Below are 26,864 nucleotides of genomic sequence, written 5' to 3' on the forward strand. Positions count from 1 at the left end.
CTTTTAGTTCATGAGAATGATGTATCTTCTATTTATTTTAATATTTCACCTTAGTTAAGTTTATTCTTAAGTATTTTATTTATCTTTTCATGTTATAGTAAAGGGAAAATACTTTTTTGCTTGCAGGATATTTCATTGAGATATAAATAAATGGTATAGAGTTTTGTAATCTCGAAATTTTACAGAATTTGTTTATTCTAGCAACTTCTTGTAATTACTTGTGCAACCATTGAAATTTTAGCTGTAATATTTATGTCTTAGATCCATTTGGGGTTCTTTGTGCATGATGCAAAGAAAAAGTCCAATTTCTTTTTTATAATTTATTTTTTAAAAACAATCTTTTCTCATTTTACATACCTATTCCAGTTCCCACTTCTTTCCCTCCTCCCTCTCCCCCCAAACTCCCTCCACCCCAGTCCTCCATCCACTCCTCAGAGAGGGTAAGACTTTCCAAGTGGAGTCAACAAACTCTGACACATCACTTTGAGGCAGGACCAAGGCCCTATCCCTTACGTCTAGACTGAGCAAGGTATCCCTCCAAAAAGAATGGGTTCTAAAATGCAAAAGTTCAAGTACTAGGGATAAATCCTAGTCCCACTGCCAGTGGCCCCACAGACTGCCCAAGCCACACAACTGTCACCCACATTCAGAAGGCCTAGTTTGGTCCCCTATGCAGGTTCCACCGCTATCAGTCCAGAGTCAGTGAGCTCTCCCTAGCACAGGTCAGCACAGCTGTTTCTGTGGGTATCCCCATTATGGTCATGACTCTTTTTTATCACTTTTCTCTCTCTTGGGCTGGTCTCCAGAAGATTGGTCTAGCATTTAGCTGTGGATCTCTGCATCTGCTTCCATTAGTTGCTGGGTGAATGTTCTATGATGACAATTAAGGTAGTCATCAATCTGATTACAGGGGAAGGCTAGCTCAGGCACCCTCTTCACAATTGCTGAGGGTCTTAGTTGGGATCATCCTCATGGATTCCTAAGAATTTCCCTAGTTCAGGTTTCTTGGTAGCCCCATAATAGCTCCCTCAGTCAAGATATCTCTTTCCTTGCTGTCCCTCTCTGTTCTCCCATCTCAACCATCCCATTCCATCATGTTCTCCTTCTCTCTCCCCTCTTCCCCTCCCCCCTTTCCACCATCTCCTCTCCTCCCACTCCCATTTTTCTCAGGAGATCTTGTCTATTTCCCCTTCCCAGGGTTCTCCTTGTTACCTAGCTTCTCTGGGGTTGTGGACTATAGGCTGGTTATCCTTTGCTTTACGTCTAATATCCACTTAAGAGTGAGTACATACTGTGTTTGTCTTTCTAGGTCTGAGTTAACCTCATTCAGGATGTTTTTTTCTAGCTCCATTCATTTGCATGCCAGTATCAAGATGTCATTGTTTTTTACTGCTGAATAGTACTCCATTTTGTAAATGTAGCACATTTTCTTTATCTATTCCTCGAATGAGGAACATCTAGGTTGTTTCCAGGTTCTGACTATTACAAATAATGCTACTATGAATGCAGTTGAGCTAATTTCTTTGTAGTATGAGTGTGCATCCTTTCAGTATATGCCCAAGAGTGATATTGTTGGGTCTTGAGGTAGATTTATTCCCAATTTTCTGAACAACTGCCATATTGATTTCCAAAGTGGCTGTACAAGTTTGCACTCCCATCAGTAATGGAGGAGTGTTCTTCTTACTCTGCATCCTCTCCAACATAAGCTATCATTGGTGTTTTTGATCTTAACCATTCTGATAGATGTAGGATGGTATCTCAGAGTCTGTTTGCTTTGCATGCCCCTTATGACTAAGGATGTTGAGCAACTCCTTAAGTGTCTTTTGGCCATTTGTAGTTCTTCTGTTGAGAATTCTCTTTTTAGGTCTGTACCCAATTTTTTGATTGGGTTATTTGATATTTCGATGTCTAGTTTCTTGAGTTCTTTGGATATTTTGGAGATCTGTCCTCAGTCTGATGTGGGGTTAGTGAAGATCTTTTCTCATTCTGTAGGATGCTATTTTGTCTTATTGATTGTGTCCTTTGCCTTACAGAAGCGTCTAAGTTTCAGGAGGTCCCATTTATTAATTATTGCTCTCAGTATTTGTGCTACTGGTGTTATATTTAGGAAGTTGTCTCCTGTGCCCATGTGTTCAAGGCTACTTCCCACTTTCTCTTCAATGAGGTTCAGTGTGGCTAGATTTATGTTGAGGTCTTTGATCCATTTGGACTTGACTTTTGTGGAGGGCATAGATAGGGATCTATTTGCATTCTTCTACATGTCTCCATACAGTTATGCCAGCATCATTTGTTGAAAATGCTTTCTTTTTTCCATTGTATAATTTTAGCTTCTTTATCAAAATCAGGTGTGCATAGGTGTGTGGATTAACATCAGGCTCTTCAATTCAATTCTCTTGGTTCACCTGCCTGTTATTATGCCAATACCAAGCTGTTTTCATCATTATAGCTCTATAGTAGAGCTTGAAGTCAGGGATGGTGATGCCTCTCAAGGTTTCTTTTTTTGTGCAGGATTGTTTTGGCTATCCTGGGCTTTTTGTTTTTCCATATGAAGTTGATTATTGTTCTTTCAAGGTGTGTGAAGAATTGTGTTGGAATTTTTTTTGAGATTGCATTGGAATCTCTAGATTGCTTTTTAATAGGATTGCCATTTTTATTATATTTATCCTACCCATCTAATAGCATGGGAAATCTTTCCACTTTCTGATATCTATTCAGTTTCTTTCTTCAAAGACTTAAAGTTCTTTTCATACAGGTCTTTCACTTCTTTGGTTAGCATTACCCCAAGATATTTTATATTATTTGTGGCTATTGGTTTTGTTTGTTTATTTGGTTTGTTTTAGTTTTGGTTTTTTGAGACAGGATTTCTTAGTGTAGCTTTGGCTCTCCTGGAACTCTTTCTGTAGACTAGGCTGGCCTCGAACTCACAGAGATCCATCTGCCTCTGCCTCCCACGTGCTGGGATTAAAGGCCTGCACCACCACTGTCTGACCCATATTTTTGGCTATTGTAAAGGGTGATGGTTCTCTAACTTCTTTCTTGGCTCTTTTATCATTTATATATAGGAGGGCTATTGATTTTTTGAGTTGATCTTATATCCTGCCACATTACTGAAGGAATTTCCTGGTAGAATTTTTGGGGTCACTTATATATACTGTCATATCATCTGCAAATAATGAAAGTTTGACTTCTTTCTTTCCAATTTGTATTCCCTTGATCTCCTTTTGTTGTCTTATTGTTCTAGCTGGAACTTTGAGTACTATATTGAATAGATATGGAGAGAGTGGACAGAATTGCCTTGTTCTTTATTTTAGTGGAATAGCTTTGAGTTTCTTTCTATTTTAGTTTGATGTTGGCTACCAGCTTGCTGTATTTTGCTTTTATTATGTTTAGGTACATTCTTTGTATCCCTGCGCTCTCCAAGACCTTTATCATGAAGGGAGGTTGTATTTTGTCAAATGCTTTTTCAGCATCTAATGAGATAATCATATGTTTTTTCTCTCGGTTTATTTATATGGTGGATTACATTGACTCATTTTTGTATGTTAAACCAGCCCTGCATCACTGAGATGAAGCCTACTTGATCATGGTGGATGATTTTTTTTGGGGGGGGGCGGGGGCGTGTTCTTGGATTCGGTTTGCCAGTATTTTATTGAGTATTTTTGCATCAATATTCATGAGAGAGATTGGTCTGTAATTCTCTTTCTTGGTAGAGTCTTTGTGTGGTTTGGGTATCATGGTAACTGTAGCCTCATAAAAGGAGTTTGGCAGTGTCCCTTATGTTTCTATTGTGTGGAATAATTTGAGGAGTATAGGTATAAGCTCTTCTTTGAAGTTTTGGTAGAATTCTGCACTGAAACTATGTGGTCCTGGGCTGCTTTTGGTTAGGAGTCTTTTGATGACTGCTTCTATTTCCTTAGGGCTATAGGTCTATTTAAATAGTTTTTCTGGTCTTGATTTAGTTTTGGTATGTAGTATCTATCCATAAAATTGTCCATTTCTTTTAGTTTTTTCAGTTTTGTGGAGTACCAGTTTTTGAAGTTTAACCTAATGATTCTTTGTATTTTCCTCAGTGTCTGTTATTATGTCTGCCTTTTCATTTCTGATTTTGTTAATTTGGATATTCTCTACCTGCCTTCTGGTTAGTTTGGATAAGGATTTGTCTATCTTGTTGATATTCTCGAAGAACCAACTCTTTGTTTCATTTGTTCTTTATATTGTTTTCTTTGTTTCTGTTTTATTAATTTCAGTTCTCAGTTTGATTATTTCCTGTTGTCTAGCTCTCCTGAATGAGCGTTTTCTGAATGCTCTTATTCTAGAGCATTCAGGTGTGCGGTTAAGTCTCTTGTGTGTGATTTCTCCATTTTCTTTGTGTAGGCACTTAGTGCTATGAGCTTTCCTCTTAGCACTGCTTTCATAGTGTCCCATAGGTTTGGGTATGTTGTACATTCATTTTCACTGATTTCTAGGAAGCCTTTAATTTCTCTGTTTATTTCTTCCTTGATCCAGGGGTGATTCACTTGAGCATTGTTCAATTTCCATGAGTTTGTAGACTTTCTGCAATTAGTGTTGTTGTTGAATTCTAACTTTAAACCACGATGATCCAGTAAGATACAGGGGCTTATTCCTTTTTTTTTTTTTTGATGTTTGCTTTGTTACAAGTATGTGGTCAATTTTAGAGAAGGTTTCATGAGGTACTGAGAAGAAGATATATTCTTTTGTGTTTGGGTGAAATGTAGATATCTGTTATGTCCATTTAAGTTATGACATTTGTTAGTTCTCTTATTTCTCTATTAAGTTTCTGTCTGACAGACCTGTCCATTGGTGAGAGGGGTGCTGAAGTCTCCTACTATTAGTGTTTGGGCTTTGACGTACGATTTAAGCTTTAGTAATGTCTCTTTTACATATGTTGGTGCTCTTGTATTTGGGGCGTAGATGTTCAAAATTGAGACTTCATCTTAATGGATTTTTCCTGTGTTGAGTATGAAGTGTCCTTCTCCATCTCTGCTGATTGATTTTAGTTTGAAGTCTATTTTGTTAGATATTAGGATAACTGCACCCATCCACTTTTTTCTTAGGTTCATTTGATTGGAAAATATTTTCTCAAACCTTAACTCTGATGTAATGTCTGTCTTTGAGGTTGAAGTGTGTTTCTTGTATGCAGCAGAATGGATGGATCTTGCTTTTGTATCCATTCTCTTAGCCTGTGTCTTTTTATAGGTGAATTGAGTCCATTGATATTAAGAGATATTAATGACCAGTGATTGTTAATTCCTGTTATTTTTATTTTATTTCATTGGTTTATCTGTATGTATTTATACCAGTTCCATACATTTTGGTTGCTGTATCTTTGTAATAAGCTTTAACATTAGAAAGCATGAGTTTTCCAACTTTGGTCTTTGTTTTCATATTGTTGGGATTATTTCAGGACCTTTGAAATTCTGTATGAATTTTATGATACATATTTTAATTTCTCAAAAAGAGATACTGTCTCAAAAATTTGTTAGTATTTCAATAGGTATTGCATTAAATATTTAGAATATGTTGTGAGTATTCACATTTTAATAATATTAAAAGCCAGACATAGGGACTTATGTTTGGACTCCCATTCCTTAGAAAGCCAAGACAAGAGGATTCCTAGAAGTTTAAGGCTTGGCTACATAATAAGTTCCAGGCAAGCTTGGGCTACAGAGTGAGAACTTTTCTTGGAAAAAAAAACCAAATAAACAAAACGATAAAGAAAATGTTGGACTGGCAATATGGCTCAATAGTAATTATGCCCACCTCCAAGCTTGAGGACCTAAGCTCCATTTCTAGGACCTACATGGTGGAAGGAAAGAATCCATTCTCATAATTCGTTGTGTGCCCTCTACATGTTCCCCGATATGGATACATTCTCTCTCTCTCTCTCCCTCCTGCCCCCTCACACACACACATAATAAAAATTTGAAGAAAATGTTGCTATAATTAAATGATTTATTATTGACAAATAGTCATTTGATGGCATCAACATCAACTAAGCTTGTTTTGGCTGACATTGAAATTATTTTAATCCCATTAATCAAAAACCACTTCTGTTTATACTGCTTAAAATTATGTCTTTTGGACAGAGATTCTGTTGGGTTTTCTTTTCTGAGGATCATCTCTGATCATTTTAAGTTGGCAGAAGATAGTAGGAAAGTTGAATTGTTCTACATCAACATGCTTTTACAAAAAGATCAAGACCTGATTGCTGAAGAGAAGATTAAAGAAATCCTTATAGGTCAGTAAGATTCTGCATTTCCTGAAAGTTGTTAATGTGCTTATTATTTTAAGATAAATATCAGAGCAATGGCAAAATCCTCAGGGTTTTTACATTTTTCTTTCTCCTTCATGTTTTTCAACAACAGCGTAACTATCTAGAGGTCACAAGTTTGGTTTGCTGTAATGAACAACTAAGCAAAAATGACAAAACATCTTCAAAATAAAGACAAACCTCTGAGAATAAAGCCCATCTGTAGTAGAAAATTGTGAGGTTTATAAACCCAAGTTCATGTTTCTTATTTGAGCTCAAATTAGCTATGTGCCTTTGGGCAAGTCAGTACTCTGTACTCTGGCTTTTCAGCTGTAAAGTGAATATTGTGAACAGAACTCTTGCTTTTAAAGCTCTTTACCAACAGCATTATTTTGATACAGCCTTACACAAACTCCATCCAGATAAAACAGATTCGATTTTCTGTAGTTAAAGCAAAGATAGAGAACCAACTCTGCTCAACATTGCCCTAATATACTCTCTGCACAACAGCTATACCTTAAAGTATACAGATGATAGAATCTCTGTCTTGGAAGATTCTCTGCCTGCCCTCATCTTTCCAACTCTACCAATGTATAGTGAAAATGATAGTCACTAAATGTTAAGAATGAGGTTTGTTCTGAGTGGTGGCATTTAAGGTGATGTGTTGCTTCTATCATATTTTACTGCATTGCTTAAATTTACATGTTTTCATAAAAGCAAAGACAGTAGTAGTTTCTGAAAGGATCATCTGATGTTAAGAGCTTTTTGAATTCTATTTCCTATGAAATATATTTTTCTAATGATACTCTTTCTCCAGATCTTCATTAAGATTTCAATTACTTTTTGTATCTCTTTTGATAATCTTGGTTATCTGGTTTTCTGGCCCTTGGCATTTCTTTTAATTTGTTTATTTTACATCCTGAGACTGCGGTTTTCTCTTCCTCCCAGTCTTTACCTTTACCTCTCCTCTTTCCCCCATTCACTCCTCCTCCTTTCATGCTTCCTATGGATAGCAACAAAACATGACATATCAAGTTGTAGAAAGACTAAACAGCTTGCCTTGTAATTAAGGCTGAGCAAGATGACCCAGTTTGAGGAGAGAGTCCCAAAAATCAGCAAAAAAGTCAAAGACATTCCCTGCTCCCACTGTTAGGAGTCCCACAAGAAGACCAAGCTACACAACTGTCACATATATGCAGTGGGCATAGGTCAGGCCCATACTGGCTTCCTGGCTGTTCAGTCTCTGTGAGCTCCTACGAGCCCAGGTTAGTTGATTCTGTGGGTTTTCTTGTGATGCCCTTGGTCCCTCTGGCTCCTATAATCCTTCCTCTCTTCAGCAGGATTCTGCAAACTCAGCCTACTTGACTGGGTCTCTGTATCTGTTTCCATCAGTTTCTGGATGAAGCCTCTCTGATGACAGTTGGGCTAGGCACCACTCTATGAGTATAGCAGGCTATCGTTAGGCATCATCACACTTAACTTTTTTGCCAGTTGTGTTTGTTTCTATCCTAGGTCTCTGAACCATCCAGTCTCTGGGTCCTGGTGCTCCAGGCAGCGTCAGGGGTGGCTCACTCCATGGTATGGGTCTCAGGCTGGACCAGTCATTGGTTGGCCACTCCCATAATCTCTGCGCCACCCTGACCCCAGCACATCCCTTAAGCAGGGCAGACTGAAGGTTGAAGGTTATGTGGCTGGATTGGTGTCCTAGTCCATCCACTAGAAGTCTTGCCTCATTACAGGAGATGGCCAGTTCAGGCTACTTCTCTACTATTGCTAGGAATCTTTGCTGGGGTCATCTCTGTAGATTCCTGGGAGTTTCCCTTGCAACAGGTTTCTACCTGACCCCGAAATGCCCCCCCCTTTCCAGTCAGCTCGTCCTTGGCATTTTAATGATATCTTATTACAAATAGAAAAGATTCATAAGCTAACCTGACTATATGGGAGAAAGAACTATAATTGTTCTTTTTCAGAGGTTAGTCTCTGGAAATAATATGTAGCTACAGAAACAAAAGAATTAGGAAATAATAATAGTATACACACACACACACACACACACACACACACACACACACAATAGTATATATACATATGAGAGACTCTCTGCCCTCACCCTGTGTTACAGAGGCTAGAGCCTGACCTCAGGTGTCATTCCTCTAGAGCCATCCATCTTATCTTTTGAGATAAGGTTTCACTGGGATCTGGGATTTTTAAAATTCAGCTAGACTGACTCAGAAGGACCTCGATTTGCTAATTCAATTAGATTCCTAAACTCCAAGGATCCTTCTATCTCTACCTCCTCAGTACTGGGATTCCAAGTGCATGCTACCTACCACACCTGGCCGTTTCTGTGGGTGTAGAGCTCCAAACTCGGGTCCTCGTGCTTGCATGGCGCAGCAAGTTGAACACTTTACTAACTCAGCTATTTCCTTAGCCCCAGACAAGTTACGTATTTCAGAAACAGCACCTTGCTGTGTTTCTCATTCTGTGCTCATGTGATTCTGCTCGCTCACCCTCCCAGCTAGCTGAGAGTCTAAGTGTTTTGCTTACTGCAATAAAGTGATAGTACAATAAAATGCACTACTTAGTTGCTTGGTAGTGTTGACCTTCGATGGTCAAGGAAAGGTTAAATTTTACATAAGAGAACTAGAAAGTTAGACATTTATTTATATTTTATGTTTTTATATGTGTATGTACATGTATGTGGAGGGGAGTGTGCACACCCTTATGTTCAGAGTGCAACCTGAGGTATTTTTCCTTAGGAACTGTCTGCCTTATCTAATTAGCTCAGAGTGAACTGAGTCAACTAGACCGCCCTGCCAGTGAGCCAGAGTGATCCACTTTTATCCTCCTCTCCAGCACAAGAATAACGAACATGTGCCACCATGCTTGACTTTTTACATGAGTTCTGGGAATTCAACTCTGCTCCTTATTCTTACAGAGCAAACATTTTACTGATTGAGCTATTTCCCTAGCCCTAGACTGCATGTTTAAAGAAAGGAAATTGTCAGCTAACTAAAAAATGTTGATTTTACAGAATAATTTGTTTTCAAAAAATTTCAGTTAGAGTTTGCACATGTAATCAGAGTATTATAATCTTTTAAGGAGACATATTAAGTAGCTGGTTACTCTTACATAAATGTTTTTAAGCCATGAAACAAGCTACATTTGCTGATTCCATTGGTGAGTCCAAGAGTATTAGTGTTCTAATGAAGACATTTTCAGAAACTGATGGTTTGTGTCAAAAGGGCAGATGAGAAGGGGGTATAGAATTCTATTGCAGTTTAAACTTAACCTTAATGTGCTAATGTATTTGAATCCTGTAAATGTCTAGGTCAGAAATAATCAGGCACAAGTTACAATTTAAATGAATAAAGTTTATCTGTAAACGTGGTCTTAAAGTACTTTAAAAAAGCTTTAAGGTATAATTGGCCTTTCTTGTGAACTTGATCTGATCTTTCTCTGTATAATAGTATGAGCAGTTCTTATTAATGATTTCTGACATTGCTGTCTGCTCATTCACAATAACCTTATTAAGGCACCAGATGATAATCTAATTTGGAACATAAAACGTAAGTTAAAAAGAGACTAAGCTGGAAATCTATCACAGACTGTTGGGAGAATTACAGTGATTCTAGCCAACTCTGATTGTATTATATAATCAATTTTAGCGGTAAACCTAAAATTGAAGGTGAAAGCCTGTGTGAATGCTTTTATAGACATTGCTTAAAGATTAAGTACAGTTATAAGATTAAGTGTCGTATGGAAAGAGTTAGCATTCTTTGTTTAATGCAATGGATCTAGGTTCTTTTCAGAACTTGGTTTTTGTGTTGTTTTGTTTTCAGGTCACCAAACAAGAAGTCAACTGACAAGGGATCTAGTAAATTGGTTACACAACATTCTGTGGGAAAAAGCTGCCAGAAGTTTTAAGGTTTGGAAATAATCTTTCATTCATTGTATTTTTCTCCTCTGCACCAAATAAAACACACTGTTCAGTATAAAAATCAGAGAAGAGCAGATCAGTGGTACAACACTTATGCAGCATCTGTGAGACCCTAGATTCTATGCTCGTTACCACATAAGCAAATAAACAGGCAAACAAAAATTTAATAATCTCTATTTTTAGACATGTCTATGTATTAAATATTCACAATGTAGAATGTCAATGGATATTGTGTGAACATTTATTCAAAAATAGTAAGACATGATTCCTGTCCTTTGTGAACTTTTGTAAAGGCATCACTGATAGGAAAGTAATTTGATGTGAAAGGCAAGAAAGTTGGGTGGTGGTGGTGATGGTTATTCCTTTAAAGTATTGGTGCATTTAAGAGGAGCTTTAAAATTTTAAAACAATCCTGATTTCCTGTGTAAATATTTCAAGCTACAGATAATTGGTTTTTAAAAGCAAAGTACAATTGCTCCTCGTTACATCATTTAAGAAAAATTTGGATATTTGTGTATATGTATGTACTGGTGTGCATAAAATGGGAAATATTTTCTTTTAAAAATATAAGTTGTTTAGTACTTCTATTTTCAACCAAAATGTAGCAATAAGGATCATTTTGTGTCCCCGCTTTAAACAAAACTCCTTCCAAAAATATAAGTCAAAGTCCCTGACATGGTAGCACGTACTCATTATCTCAGCTTCCAGGAGGTGGAGGCAGGTGAATATCTGGGGATTTCAGGTCAGTTTGGGCTAGCATTGAGAGTTCTAGGCCAGACTGAATCACATATTGAGATCCTGTCTCAAAAAAAGAACCCCCAAAGAACAAAAAAACCAAAGCAACAACTTCTCCTCCCCCCAAAAAACAAAGAAAAAACTGAAATACTTGAAAAAAGTCAGTTTAATGGCATTGAATATCAGCCAATGATCGCTGAAAGATAAAGTGAGCAATCCAGCTATTTGGCTTACTGCCATGTATTTCCAGACAACAGCAGAGGAAGGGGAACTGACAAGCATTCTGATTTGAAGAGATGGAGTGAAAAGTCTGGGAAGGCCAAGAGCTAGACTTCATAGAACAGGATCTCAGATGATGAGAGCATAATAGAGAGAGATCCTAGTTATCAGAAGTTCCTGCCCTGGTGTTTTGGATAGTTTTAGTCACAGCATACACATGGAATGAAACTATCTCAAGTCAGAGGAGTAGCCATCTGAAAATATTAATGAACCTAGAAAAGAATTCTGAATTCTCAATGTACAGAATATATTTGTATGAAAATGCTTTCATGTAACACAGTACAATGTACAATGAATGCATACAATATTTTTAAAATACACCTGCTTTTAAGAATTGTTTCTTTAAATAAATAGTTTAATTAGGAAAAGATAAGGAATTGTGATACTACAATGTGGCTGAATCTTGAGAATATTCTGCTAAGTGAAGTAAGCTAGTCAAGTAGATAGCATTCAGTTCCACTTAAATGAGATTCACAGAGTAGTCACATTCACAGAGATGTAATGTACATGGTGGCTGTCAGGGATTTGGGATGAGGTAAAAATGTGGAGAATGGGTATAGAGTTTTGTTTTGCTTTTATGCTGACTATATTATACCTTCAGTCCTCAGAATTTTACGTTTTTTAAAAATGGGTAAGTTTTGGAGATTGGTTGCATAATATGGTGAATACTAGTGACCTGCATAGTTAAAAACAGTTAAGATAGGGTTTTTTGGGGGGAGGGGTAATGGTAAGAATTTTACTCAATGATACATAACAAAATCTCGTTTCTCTCTTTTCAAAAGTTATGATGATAAATTTCATTTTATCATGATTAAAAGTAACTTTAAAAATGAAACCCAAATGAAGACTTTAAGATGTTCAAAAGCTCTGTAGCTCCCATTGCTACGAGTCTTAGCCAGGAGTCACCCACGTAGATTCCTGAGAGTTTCCATTGCACTAGGTTTCTAGCTCATTCCAGAAATGCCCCTGATTCCAGCTGTCTTTCCTAGTACTCTTCCCTCACCTGATGCCTCCTGTTCCCACGCCCAACCCCCATCTAGACCCGCCCCTCCCCCCCAGTCTACCTGCGATGTCTAGTTTATTTCCCCTTCACAGTGAGATTCATGTGTTTCCCCTTGAACTTCCTTGTTACTTAGCCTCTCTGGATTGTAGCATGGCTATCCTTTACAGCTAATGTCCACATATAAGTGAATACAGAACACGTTTGTCTTTCTCAGTTTGTGTTACCTCCATTTGCCAGCAAGTTTCATCATTTCATTGCTTTTAACAGCTAAGTGATACTCCATTGTGTAAATGTGCCACGTTTTCTTTATTTGTTCTTTAGTTGAGGAGCATCTAGGTTGATTCCAGGTTCTGGATATTACAAACAAAGCTGCTATGAACATAATCGAGCAAGTGTCCTTGTGGTATAATTGTGCATCCTTTGGGTGTATGCCCAGGAGTGATATCGCTGGGTCTTGTAGATTGATTCCCAATTTTCTGAGAAGCTGCCATACTAACTTACAAGTACCTGTACCAGTTTGCACTCCCACCCAATCCTTGTTAGCATGAGCTGTCCTTTGTGATCTTAGTCATTCCGAAAGGGGAAGATGAAATCTCAAGATATTTTTGACTTGCTTGTCCCTGTTGGCTAAGGATGTTGAGTAGTTCCTTAAGTGTCTTTCGACCATTTGAGATTCTTCTGTTGAGAATTGTCTTTTTAGGTCTGTACCCCATTTTTACTTGGATTACTTGGTTTGTTGATGTCTAGTTTCTTAATTTCTTTATATATTTTGAAACTCAGCCCTTTGTCAGGTGTGGAGTTGGTAAAGATCTTTTCCTAAAGCTGCTGTTTTTGTCCTTTAGATGGTGTTGTTTGCCTTATAGAAGCTTTTCAGTTTCATGAGGTTCCATTTATTAATTGTTGATCTTAATGCCTGTGCTATTGGTATTCTGTTCAGGAAGTTGACCGGCCATCTCCTATAACCAGGCAAGACTTCCAGTGGGGGGATTGGTACACCAACCCAGCCACATAACCTTTGACCTACAATTTGCCCTGCCTATGCTGGGGTAAAGATGAAGCAGAAATTATGGGAGAGGCCAACTAATGACTGATCCAGTTTGAGACCCATACTATGAGAGGAAGTCTACCCCTGACACTGCCTGGAAGGCCAGGACCCAGATGCTGGATGTCTTATAGACCTAGGATAGAACCAAACATGACTAGTAAAAAGGGAAAAGAAAGATTCCTAATGATAGTCTATTATACTCATAGATCGTTGCCTAGCCCAGCTGCCATCAGCGAGGCTTCATCCAGCAACTAGTGGAAACAGATGCAGAGACCCACAGCCAAGCATTAGGTAGACCTCAGGGGATTCTGTGGAAGAAGGGAAGGACTATAGGAGCCAGAGGGTCAAGAACATCACAAGAAAATCACAGAATCAACTAACCTGACTCATAGGAACACACAGACTGAACAACCAGGGAACCTATATGGAACTGACCTAGGCCCTCCGCATATATATATATATATATATATATATATACATACATACATACATATATATATATATATATATATGACATTTGTATAGCTTGGCCTTCTTGTGGAACTCCTAACAATGGGAGCAGGGCTCTCTCTGACTCTTTTACTGGCTTTTGGGACCCTTTCCTCCTACAGGGTTACCTTGTCTAGGCTTAATAGGAGAGGCAGTGTCTAGTATCACTGCAACTTGATATGCCTTGGCTGACTGATATACATGCACTTTTCTGAAAAGAGGAGGGATGGATGAGGGGGAGGTTAGGGGAGAGACTGGGAGGAGAGGAGGGAGGGGAAAATGTGATCGGACTGGGAAAATTTAATTAAATAAATAATTAGTGAAATAATTTGTTTCTGAAAAGTCAAAAAAAAAGATATTCAAAAGCTACAATAACTTGAGCAGAGAGCCAGAGCCACATTATGAAGAAGTCCTTCAAGCAGAAGGAAATTGATACCAGCAAGATATGTGGGTCTGTACAAAAGAATGGAGAGCATCTAAAATGCTAGTTATATGAATAAACATTAAAATATTTTCCTCTTATTAAAATCTCTTTAAGGCTGGGGCTATAGCTGAGTTGCTAAAGTGCTTGCCATATAAGCATAAGGACCTAAATTTGATCTCCAGCACCCATGCCAAGAAAAGAAAGAGGCAGGCTGATAATCCCAGTGCTGGCAGATAAAACAGGTAGATTCCTAGGGCTCTCTGACCCACCATATAGCCTAATCAGAGTCCTTGTCCTAATGAGGAATCCTGTCTCAACAAACAAGGTAGATGGCTCCCAAGGACTAACATTGATCTACACACATACACACACATGTACACATGTACATACTTGCCCAGATGAACACTCATAGACACACAGAAATAATTGTTTGTTGCTGTTTTTAGAGACAGGGTTTCTTTGTGTAGCCCTGGCTGTCTTGGAACTCACTCTGTAGATCAGGCTGGCCTCGAACTCAGAGATCCACCTGCCTCTACCTTCCAAGTGCTGGAATTACAGCTGTGTGCCACCACTGCCCAGCCCAGAAATAAAAAAATGGGTGCTTAAACAAAAATAATAAGTTTTTTTTTGCATGGGGGTTTTTAACATATGGAAAAGTATCATGTATCACACTCTGCATGATAATAGCATACACGGGCTAAGAGGAGAGAAATAGAAATACACAATTGTGAAGTCCTTACACTGTATAATTGAAGATAGACAATAAAAAGTTAGACATTTATACCCTAACACAGTAAAACAAAGTTACAACTAATAAATCAATAAAGGAGAATAAAAAGCAAATCCCCCCTGGTGGTGGCGGCCAGAGATGCATGTGGTACACATGCATGCTTGCAGGCAAAACACACATACACATAAAAATTTTAAAGCTTTTATTTTTAAAGTTAGATGAAATAAAAAGAAAGCAAATGGCAATAAGCTGGGCAAGGAGTAGCCTATGCCTTTTATTCTAGCAATCAGGAAGCTGAGGCAAGGAGATCACAAGTTCTATACCAGTCTAAACTATGTAGCAGTGACTCGCTAAAAGAAAAACATAATCAAACAGCAAGATGATAGATGTAAATGTAAGCAGATTAAAATGTCATATTAAATGAAATAACCATACCACTCCAGTGAAAATGTAGAGATTGTCAAGTTGGATTTGTTTTTATTTATTTATTTATTTATTTTTTGAGACAAGGTTGCTCTGTGTAACAGTCCTGGCTCTTCTGGAATTCATTTTGTAGACCTGTCTGGCCTCAAATTCACTTAAATCCACTAGTCTCTGCCTCTCAAGTGCTGGGATTAAAGGTGTGCACCACCACTTCCCAGCTCAAGTTTATATTATATTCTTAAAGCTACAAGAAGCCTACAAGCAAAAGAATGCGAAAACTATATAGAGAAATAATATTACTCTAAAACTCATCAGAATCAATTTCAATAATTATATAGTCACAGCATTTCTCTATAGACTATAATAATGTCAAAAGCATAGACACAGATCAACAGAAATAAAGAACCTCAAAATAATTCTAAACAAACATGCTCAGCTGTTTTGTTTTTTACCAAGTATATAAATATACCTATGGGAAATAAATCTTAAAACTAAAGTTACTAGAGCAACTGGACACTCATTGTCAAAATAATTGAAAGTGAACACTAAAAGATATGAATAGAAATTACACAAATGTTCTGGTACAATAATCAATGAAGATGATTTATGAGTCATTAGGGAAACACAAATTAAAACCCTAAGGAGATACTACTTAGAATAATCAAAATTAAAAATTTTGAACTTATCAAATGTGGTAGGATTATTAAGGAAGTGAAACCTTTATGGTGGCATTATGAAACAATAAAAAGAATAATAGAATAATAATAATAGAAGTAGTTTGGCTATTTCCTAAAATATTTACCCTTTCATACAATCCATTTTAAATCCCATGCATATATTCAAGAGAAAAGTTTAAATATCCATACAAAATTTATTCATAGAAGTTGCATATACAAAAACTTACACGTAAAGTAACTTTGCCTTAGTTAGGGTTCCTATTGCTGTGGTAAAATGCCATGACAAAAAAAAAACTCAAGGAGAGAAGGGTGTATTTCACCTTATACTTCCAGGTAACAGTTCATCACTGAGTGAGTCAGGGCAGAAACATGGAAGCAAGAACTGATACAGAGGCCATTGAGGGGTGCTGCTTACTGACTCACTCCTTTTGGCTGGCACAGCCTTCCTTTTTAGAGCACCCAGGATCACCATCCAGGGCTGACAGCACTCACAGTGAGCTGGGCTCTCCCCCATCACTTGGTTTGCCTATAGCCCCATCTCTTGGGAGCATATTCTCAATCAAAATTCTCTCCTCCAGAATGACTCTAGCTGTGTCCAGTCATCAAATGAGCTAGCACAATTGATCCTTTTTGTCAACTTGACATAGAAACACATTACTATTAAACCATAGTCTTTCCTTTCTTGTTCATCGCCCAGGCCTCATATTAATAACATCACAATAAAACACTCCAACTTTTAAAAGTCCCACAGTCTTTACAAATTGAAACACTTTAAATGTTCGGTCTCTTTAAGACATCCAAGTCTCTTAAAATACCCAGCCTCTAAAATACCTAAAATCTCTCTGAAACTGCAAAGTCTCTCAAGAAATCTAAAGTCTCTTTCAAATACCCAGTTTCTCTAAAGTCCCAAAGTCTCTGTAAAATAGCTTGTAAAATAGCTAAGGTTTCTCTAAAATATCCAAGGTCTCTTAACTATGGCTCCTGCTAAATAAATAAATAAATAAAACAGTAAAATATTTTCTTACTCCAAGAAGGAAGAACAAGGGCACAATCACAATTTGAGCAAAGCAAAACCAAGCTCCAACAGTGTAAATAGTATAGTGACCAGTGTCTTGAGTTCAGTGTTCTGGACTCCAAAGAGCTTAGACAGTTGTATTTCTTCACCCTTTATATAGCACATGCCATTTTTACTATGTTAATTCTTCCTACCCAAAAGCATGGGAGATTTTTCCACTTTCTGATGTCTTCTTCAATTTATTTCTTCAAAGATTTAAAGTTCTTGTCATACAAGTCTTTCACTTGTTTGGTTAGAGTTTGGTTAGAGTTACTCTGAGATATTTTATGCTATTTGTGGCTATTGTGAAGGGTGATGTCTCTCTTATTTCTTTCTCAGCCCATTTATCATCTGTGTACAGGAGTGCTACTGATTTTTCTCTAGTTAATCTTGTATCCTGCTACATTACTGAAACTGTTTATGAGTTGTAGAAGTTCCTTGGTAGAATTTTTGAGGTCGCTTATGTAAAGTATCATATCATCAGCAAACAGTGAGAGTCTGACTTCTTCTTTTCTGATTTGTATCCCCTTGATCTCCTTTTGATGTCTTATTGCTCTAGCTCGGACCCTAAGAACTATATTGAATAGATATGGAGAGAGTGGACAATCTTATCTTGTTCCTGATTTCAGTGAAATTGCGGGGAGTTTCTCTCCAATTAGTTTGATGTTGGCTGTTGGCTTGGTGTACATTGCCTTTATTATGTTTAGTTATGTTCCTTGTACCCCTGCTCTCTCCAAGACCCTTATCATGAAAGGATGTTGTATTTTGTAGAAAGCTTTTTCAGCATCTAATGAGAGCACATGCAGCTTGTCTCATAGACTCAGGCCAGCTCCACTCCATAGCTGCTGTCCTTGGTGGTCATCCCATGATACTGGTTTCTCCAAAATGCTGGGGTACCCTGATGCATCTGGGCTTCATTTTCACCAGTAGCCTCTCCTGCACTCTCTTCGGGGCCTTTGTTCCTGCTGAATGGTGCCAAGCCTAACTTCTCTCTACTATCCCTTCAGTCCTGAGCCTTCTACTGCAACTGAGCCTTCACCTTCACCAATGGCCTCTCTTCAGGGACTGCCACACAGTGCTAAATCTTTGCTTCTTTCAATGACCCCTTCATGCCTTCAGAACCAGTACCACCAGGCTCTTATATTGCCAAGTTTGGCTCCCAGCATGAGACGCAACCTTGGCCCCCTCTGGACTTCAGCTTCTGTGTCCTGACCCTGAAAAAAATACTTCCCAGAAGATTCTGCCTCAATGATCTTGGTCTCTCCTAACCCCTTGTTTTTTTTTTTTCAAGGCAGGATTTCTCTGTATAGCCCTGGCTGTCCTGGAACTAGCTCTTATAGACCAGGCTGGCCTCAAACTCATAGAGATCTGCCTGCCTCTGCCTCCCGAGTGTTGTAATGAAAGGCATGTGCCACCACCACCGCTCTTCTTAATTACACCAAATTCCTCAGCCCCAGCTGACTAGCACCCACAGATTCTTAATTCAAAATATCAAATGGTCCCAACAGAGTCTTTAAGGGACTCCTAAAGTTTCCTCTGGAACTTCACAAGCCAGTCCTCCATCATCCTGTTTTCTTCCAACATCTTCCAAGCTCCCGCAGAACAGCCTACTGAGCTCTGAACATGCAAAAGACTTTTCCAGCCTGAAGTTCCAAACTCCATCTACAGTCCTCCCCAAAACAACATGGTCAGACCTATCACAGCAATACACCATAGTGTGGTACCAATTTTCGTCTTAGTGTTTCTCTTGCTGTTTTAAAACACTGTGCCCAAAAGCAAATTGGAGAGGAAAGCGTTGATTTCATCTTATAGCATGTATCCCATCATCCAGGGAAGCCATAGCAGGGACTCAAGGCAGGAACTTGGAGGTAAGAACTGATGCAGAGGCCATGAAGGAGTGCTGCTTACTGGCTTACTCCTCATGCTTGCTCAGCCTTATATCACCCATGGCCACCCACTCAAGACTGGCACTACCCTCAGTGGAAGGGACCCACCCACATCAGTCAAAATTAAGAAAATGAATCACAGGCTTATCCACAGTCCAATCTAGTAAAAGTATTTTCTCAATTAAGATTCCCTCTTCCAAAATGACTCTAGCCTGTGTCAAGTTGACATAAAAACTCACCAGGAAGATTTATAATATTTGAAAAATGACTCAAATGTCCATCAATAAGTGAATATATAAGCTATCTGTGGTATCTCCATATAACAAAATACTACTTAGCAATAAAAGGAAATGAATTATTGATACATGCAGCAGCAGGGACAAATCTTGAAACTATTTGTTGAATGAGAGAGGCCAGACTATAAAGTCCATATTACCTGACAAACATGAGATCCCTGTGTTTGTTACAAAATACATTGTGGTAGATTTTGTAGGTAAGTTAAAGTTGAAAAGAAAAAAATTGAAGATAAAGGAAAATATTAGAAAACAAGAAATTAGATTCAAGACGAAGTAGAATCATATAGAGACATACACAGGGCTTCCAGTTCATTGCAGCAAACCAAGTCATCACTCTTCTCTCTTTTAGGGCTTCTTTATTTCTGTACTGAGGTGAAAATTCACTTCAGAATCATATCCTTTCTCCTTTTGATTCTGTTTTCCCCCTCATTTCCCAATTTTTCTAACTTTTAAACTTTCACATTCAATAATGAAGACTAATCATATGTTCAGATAGTCAAAGGCAGTGTCTTGCCTTCCTATCATAGCTGCCACCGCTCAGTATATGAGCTTGGGTGCCTTTGTAGCATTTCTGCTTTAAAGTAGCATCTTATCCTTTTGAAGTTCTAATGACTCCAGTCATTAATTGAAAGACAGGAAGCCTCTTAACAGGGACTCATTTACCTTACATAGTATTTATAAATAATTTGTTGTCTTGTGATTGAAATAATTAGACTATTTTTTATTAGATTGCTCCTAGTTGTTTCTTACAATTGAAGAATTGACAGTAACATTTTTTTGTGCAGGAATACAGTAGCGTTAATTTTAATGGTTAAAACCCTGGAAATTCAGCAAATTATGAAGCTAAGAAAATAATACATTAATTTGACTATTGAAAACAATCTATATAATTTTTACAAAATCAGATTAAATGTAAAGACTAAAATATGAAATTGCTTATAAACTATGATAACCACAGTTTGCACATATAAAAAGATAAAGTTAAATGTTATATAGAAAATGAATACATATGTATATTAGCATGGTCATTTATAGATGCTGTCTTTAAAGATTTTTATCATTGTTCTTTTGGTAGCTTTTTAAATGGCTTCAGTTTTCTATAGATTGTGTACTACTTTTTAGACTCTATGCTTTGTGTGTAATAAATAACTTCTGGTATGGGGAATGAACCCCCGTCCTTGTGCATGCTAAGCATCTGTTCTGTCACTGAAGCACAACTCCTCTGAACTTTGTAAAATGTAGCAGACAGAAAAGAGAATAAAAACAGAATATGAGACTAAACTTAGAACTCAATTGAGTAGGTATTATTTTGAATGTCTAAAAAATCAAACCTGTAGCAATTCATTTGACTATAGAGGGTATTTGGGAAAATTTAGAGTGAATTTTAGAGACACCTGATTTTGTTGTTTTTTTAACTTTAGGTTCAAAATTACACTGATGCTTTACACTGGTATAGTTATTCTCTGAAGTTGTATGAATGTGATCAAGAGAAGCTGGATTTGGTCAAGCTGAAGAGGAACATGGCTTCCTGTTACTTACATTTGAAACAACTTGATAAGGTGCTTTAATTTACTTAGTCTATTTTCAGAGGCAGCAAATGTTCTGTGCATTGGCACATAAATAAATGAAGTGTTCTGACTTCATAACTACTTATGGATGACTGAAAGTGCCTTTGTATATGAACAAGGTCAAATTGGCATCTTCTTGATTTGCATACTGCAAATAGGAAGCAGAAGTTTTAAAGGGAGAGAATATTTGGAAAATTCCTGTACTTACTCCTCTTACCCTTTATCATTTATCATATTCTGAAAGGCTATTTTCTACTAACCATCTGCTATATAGTCCTTAAAGCAGACTAACATTTTAAGGTCTACATTTTTGTTAAACATCATTGAGAGCAGATACTTGCATGAAGAAACTACTTTTTACTTTTAGATTATTATCTCTTGTATTTATAACCACTCAAGAAAAGTTCAGTGCATAACTTCACTAGGAAACAATATAGAAGCTACAAGATTAATGAGATTTTGTGAATGATGGAGCTGTTTATATTTCCAATAGCATGTAGGGCGTTTCTTCCCTTGAATGTCGTACAATGTGCATATAATCTGAGGTATTGGTTCCTAGAAGAACAAAAAATTAGAAGGACAAGTATGGACTAAATGAAATCTGAAAGTTGATGTTGCCTTTCAAGTTTTAGTGTTAGATTTCAGGGGAAATATGTGAATAAGTGTAGTGGTTTGATAGATTTTTTTGAAAGTCTGTACATTATCAGGGTTCTTTGGAAGAACAGAACCAATGGAATGAATATATTCAGCAATGGCTGTTTTCATTCTGAAGGCTGGGTTTCTGGTAGCCTGCTCAATATGTGAGCTTGGTTGCCTCAGCAGTCCCAGTCTGATGTGTAAGGCCTAGAGGATTCCTGAAAAGTCACTTGTCTTCAGTCCCCAGTTGGAAGGCTGAAACTGGCTTTTGATGACACTGAAGTATGACAGCAGCAGTGGCAGCAACCGTGGTAGTGGCAGCAGCAGAGTGGAGGCACTCTTCAGCAGGAAGCAAAAGGCAGTACCCTTGGACCTTCTCATATCGGGTTGTGGCCAGGAGGCATTGCCATAAACTCTGTGGGTGGGAGATCTTCTTCCCTAACTTATCCTTCCAGAAAATACCTTTACAGACCGCCCCAGACTAATGTCTCTTAGTTAATTCTAGATCCAGTCAAGTTGACAACCAAACTCAACTATCATAACCTATCTTTGAAATGATGTTTACATGATGGATGAAGAGGAGGAAAGTGAATGAAGTTCATGTCAGTGGCTACAAGCTCAGAAAACCACACATTGATGCCTTTTGCTAAAATAAAGAAGATTTTTGTGGAGATCAAGAACAGAAAAATGTTAGCATTAATTATAAACTTGACACAGCTTAGAGCCATCTAAAAAATTTACCAGAAGAGCAATGCAAGTCGACTAGGTCTAGTCTTGCTCTACAAGAATTAGAAATTTTTGTGTGGTGCTCGAGTTTGAGCTTAGAGCCTCCCATACACTAGGAAAATGGCCTGCCCCTGAAGTACATTCGTAGCCTAAAGCAGTACTTCTTAACATCTCTGACTAATGACAGGATTGGTTCTCGAGTTAGTGCAGAACTGAACCTATAATTGGAGTTCAAATGTTGTTAGCGGTAAGGAGGAGAAACTAGGTATGCAGGAAACCAGTATGTTTTGTTAACATGTAACCTTGTTTGTTGCTTAACGAATTTCTCGTTTCATCCTTCCTCTCTTCCTTGCAGATACTGGATACTTTGCACATGTAAAAAAATACTTTCCCACATAGTAGAACAGATAGAAAGATAGAGAGAGGAAAAATGCAGCCCGTCAGCGTTTTATTGTTCCCATCTTGCCATTGTTAACTTTACTAGTTTCATTGTCTGCCATTTTGATTGCTTCTTTTTCTTTGCAAAAGTTCTCCATGTGTGATTTGCTGAGCTTGTAGCAACTGACATGAGTTCATCAAAGTTTTTCCTCTTCACTCATGCTTTCTTTTCTTTTATTTCAGAGAAATAAGTACTTTCCTGGTTACTTTATTCTGCACATCTCAATCCTAGTTCATAAATATTTCTTTATTGTTTCTCCTTTCATTACAGTTATTTTGAAGTGCTGTTTAGTAAAAGAAATCCTTCATCCTTCACTTCTCTTCAAATTCAGTTCCATTGTCCCTCTTTTATTGCCAGACTTTCTAATGCAAAAGAACTATTTCTATTTTTCAGTACTTATTTATTTAAAAGTATTTACTGAGTGCTACATGTTAAGTAGTATTGATATTGAGAATATGAGAATGAACAGATAGGATACAAATAGCCTGACCCTGAGGAGTTAGTTTATCTGAAGAGGTCGTTTTTCTCCAGTATGATATGTTATAGGTGTCATCAGTTTTTATGTAAAAAGCTACACAGCAGATGCTTAAGATTTTTCAAGTCACATGGTCCCTGATGTGACACTCAACTCTGCTCGTATACCTAACACTGCCATAGCTAATATGTAAGTAGGTACCCATAGTGTGCTCTAATTAAACCTTTATATTTAGGAATACTAAAGTTTGAATTTTCTGTGATTTTCTGGTGGCATTAAATATTTGTCTTTTGATTCATTTCAGTCTTCTAATACCGATAAAATTATTCTTAACCTGCAGACTTTGCAAAAACAGAGGATGTTTCAGATTTTACCAAAGACTGTAGTAGTCTTTTGATCACTAATTAAATAGTGATAACTACTAAGAAGAAAACCTGAGCAGGAAAAGGGCAATGTTTATATGCCCTACAGCAAAATGGCTGTAGAGAGTTAAAGCAGCCACAAAGATAAGACTGCTTACTGAATATTTATCTTTCATTTTCTGGTTCCATATTGTTTCTACCAACTATATAAAGCCCTAAATACCATACCCTTCCATTACAGCTGTGGTCACTGTACATAACCGAGTGGTATTCACTAGATGGCACTGTGGCTTCTGTTTGTACTTTATTAGCTCAATGATTTTGAAGGTTTTGTAATGATTTTGTTGCCTTCCCTTCAGATATGGCTGTCTATGTGTAAATGAAAGCATTTAATGAAGTATGAGGTGAAGATTAATTTTGGCTCAACCAAAGAAGTTCTACTGTATTAAACACCTAACTTGAGATTTCAAGTCAACAAGTAATTGAATGCTTATTTTAAATGGTACTCTAGAATAAGTAGATTTACTTTACTCCACTGTATAGATGTTTTAAAATATTATTTAAGAGACAAGATTTACATGTATAATATAATTATATAGTAACAAAAGAGAGTTATAAATTAAGTATCAAATAATGTGGAATATCATATGGAATTAGAATAAGAATATGAAGATCAGGACTGTTTGTAACTATTCCTTGAATGTAGCATATAGCACAAAGCTAAAAAGGGCAGCTGATATGTTAGAAGACAGTCAGATCCGAAGGAACCTTGATATACTGAAATAATGAAGCCATTCTCAGAAGATGGAGACAAACAGGAAACAATAAAACATCTTGTGCTGAATCTTCAAAGCCAGCTCTAATAGAATGGAATGGATGAATAGGGGTTTTAACAGAAGCACATGTGCATCACTTGGGGCTTTTTGTTGTCTATGAACTAAATAAGAAACAATACTAAGAAAGTTCACTTATGTTAGATTGGATCAGCCAGCTTTTTGTATCCATGCATTTTCCATCTATTAATGTAACCTAGTGCAGATCAAAACACTTAGAAAAAAATCCGATTTGTACTGGACTTGTACAGACTATATTGTCAGTATTTCTTACATAATATGGTGAAGTAATGGCTTATATCACTTTCATTTTATTAGGTATTTTAAATAATCTGGAGATGATTTGAAGGAGACAGGAGGATATGTATAGATTATGTATAAGCAAGAAACTTGAGCATCCACAGATTTTGGCATTCAAAAGGAAGTAGGGAGCACTGGATCCAATCTTCCACATATACTGAGGGTGACTCTATAGTGCGCGTACAAGGATGAAGTGAACATTCTGTGATCTGCTCTGTTTAGAGCAGACCTGAAGTATAATATTGGATTGGGGAATAATTTTGAAGAAAGATATTGACAAGCTCTAATGTGCCAAGAGGAAGGCATTCAAGGACTAACGAAGACACTAAAGGCAACTTGTTTTATGACTAGCTAAAAGGCAGTATGGAGTTTAAACTTAAAAAATGAAAACTTAGAATATAAATGGTATAGTTCTTTCGATATGTGTGTGGCTACTAGTAAGAAAACATTTATACAGTACTGGTTTCCATGGGTGAAACCTGGGAATGAAATTTTCAGTCATGAAAAGAGGACCTTATCTGACAATTAGATTTATCTACAGTTTAGTTTTTTAAAAGATATAATGAATACCCTCTTCTTGAAGGTATTGAAATAGATTGATCACTTCATCTTAATGTTATTGAAGATATTTGCATCAGAAGAATTTTCAAACATCAGATCTCTCTCTATTGCATGGTTCTAATAATAAAATTTAATAAATTCTAGTTTGATAGTTTAACAAATCTGGTTCTGATAATATAATTTAATAAATTCTACTGTGGTCAAAAAAGACTGTGGAGGACTATAGATTTTTTTTATTTTAGAACTAAGATCTCATATGATTGCTATGTTCATTAATAACTATTGAAATATAATTTAAATATTGAAATATATTCACTTTGTTATATACTTAAATAATTTTGGCAAATAAATATCCCAATGTATTCACTATCACAATCTGGATATAGAATATCTAGAAAATGCATTATGTAAAAGGTTTTACTGTTTTCCTTTCTATTCAATCCCCAGATCAACTCCCAGGTCCAAGTAGTGAGTTGTATGTTTTCTACCACTATAGGTTAAATTTTTCCTCTTAGAGTTTCATATAAATTATCCATCCTACTGTATATCAAAATGTATGCCTGGCCAAGACATATTCAGGGAGGTTGTAAATATCTCGATATTTATAATGATTATATAGTTTTGGTCATTGTGTCATAACTGGTTTTATACTGACAAAATATGTATATTTATAGATGCGGTATACAAATAAAATTTTACTTAAAATATTATAGGCTAATGCTAAAGCAGCACTTAATGGGAAATACATTAAATATTTCACATAAATATATTTTAAGAAAATTGTAAATGCTAAAGCAAATATTCTTCGCTGGAAATTACTAAAACAAGTGCAAGATAAACTCAAAAGAGTATTTTAAAGAAAACTCTTTACCTGTAGAAATTTCCCATATATTGAGCAAGCAGATAGTAGAAGGGACCCAGAAAGTCAAACTGTGTTCTTTGAAAAAACTAATAAAACAGGCAAATTTCTAGTAAGACAAACAAGGAATAAAAATGAGAAAAAGAAAATGAAAAAGACAAAGAGAGTATTGGTATTTGAACAACTTTATGCATGAATGCATTCCTAGAAAAAAAATAGAATTTACCATACTGAATTAAGAAAAGAGCGAGAAATATATGAGCAGTCCCATATGTAACTATTAATGTCATTTAATCAATGGTTTAAAAATCCACAAACAAGTTCCAAACCCAAATAGTATTACTTTTAATTTTATTAAACTTAAAGTGAAATTCATCCTCAACTAATTTCTTGTGCACAATACAGTATTGCTGACTTCAATATAACATTATATGACAATTTTTGATAACATCAATCTTGCTTGCCTATAATTAAATAGTTATTAATTTGTTACTCCCTACCAATCTCTTCTAATCCCTGGAAATCACTATTTCACTCTTAAATTCTATGAATTTGACTATTTTAGATATTGCAAAGAAGTAAAAATCATACATTATTTGTTTATCTATGACTCTGTTATTTCAGTGAATGCAATGTCTTCAGGGTTTATCCCTGTTATGATATATTGCAGAATTTCTATTGAGACTGAATAATATTCCATTACATGGACACATTTCTTTTTAAGAATTTTTTATATTTTATTTTATTTTTTATTCATTATACATACCAACCACAGTTTTCCCTCCATTTCCTCCTTCCCCTCCCCCCACCTCCCTCTAACCCACCCCATCCACTCCGCAGAAATGTTAAGGTC

General features: G+C 36.7%; 1 protein-coding gene across 1 annotated transcript in view; it reads left to right on the forward strand.

The window, feature by feature from the left end:
• Tex11 (testis expressed 11) overlaps positions 1-26,864 on the forward strand; it is a 267,891-nt gene that overhangs the window by 106,131 nt on the left and 134,896 nt on the right. Inside the window, exons 13-15 of the mRNA XM_048417933.3 lie at positions 6,108-6,259; positions 10,114-10,199; positions 20,674-20,811. Of these exons, the coding sequence (XP_048273890.1) occupies positions 6,108-6,259; positions 10,114-10,199; positions 20,674-20,811 (376 nt within the window). The remainder of the gene's footprint in view (positions 1-6,107; positions 6,260-10,113; positions 10,200-20,673; positions 20,812-26,864) is intronic.

The sequence above is a fragment of the Myodes glareolus genome, chromosome X (genome assembly GCF_982192425.1).
Source record: "Myodes glareolus chromosome X, mMyoGla1.1, whole genome shotgun sequence".
NCBI lineage: Eukaryota > Metazoa > Chordata > Mammalia > Rodentia > Cricetidae > Myodes > Myodes glareolus.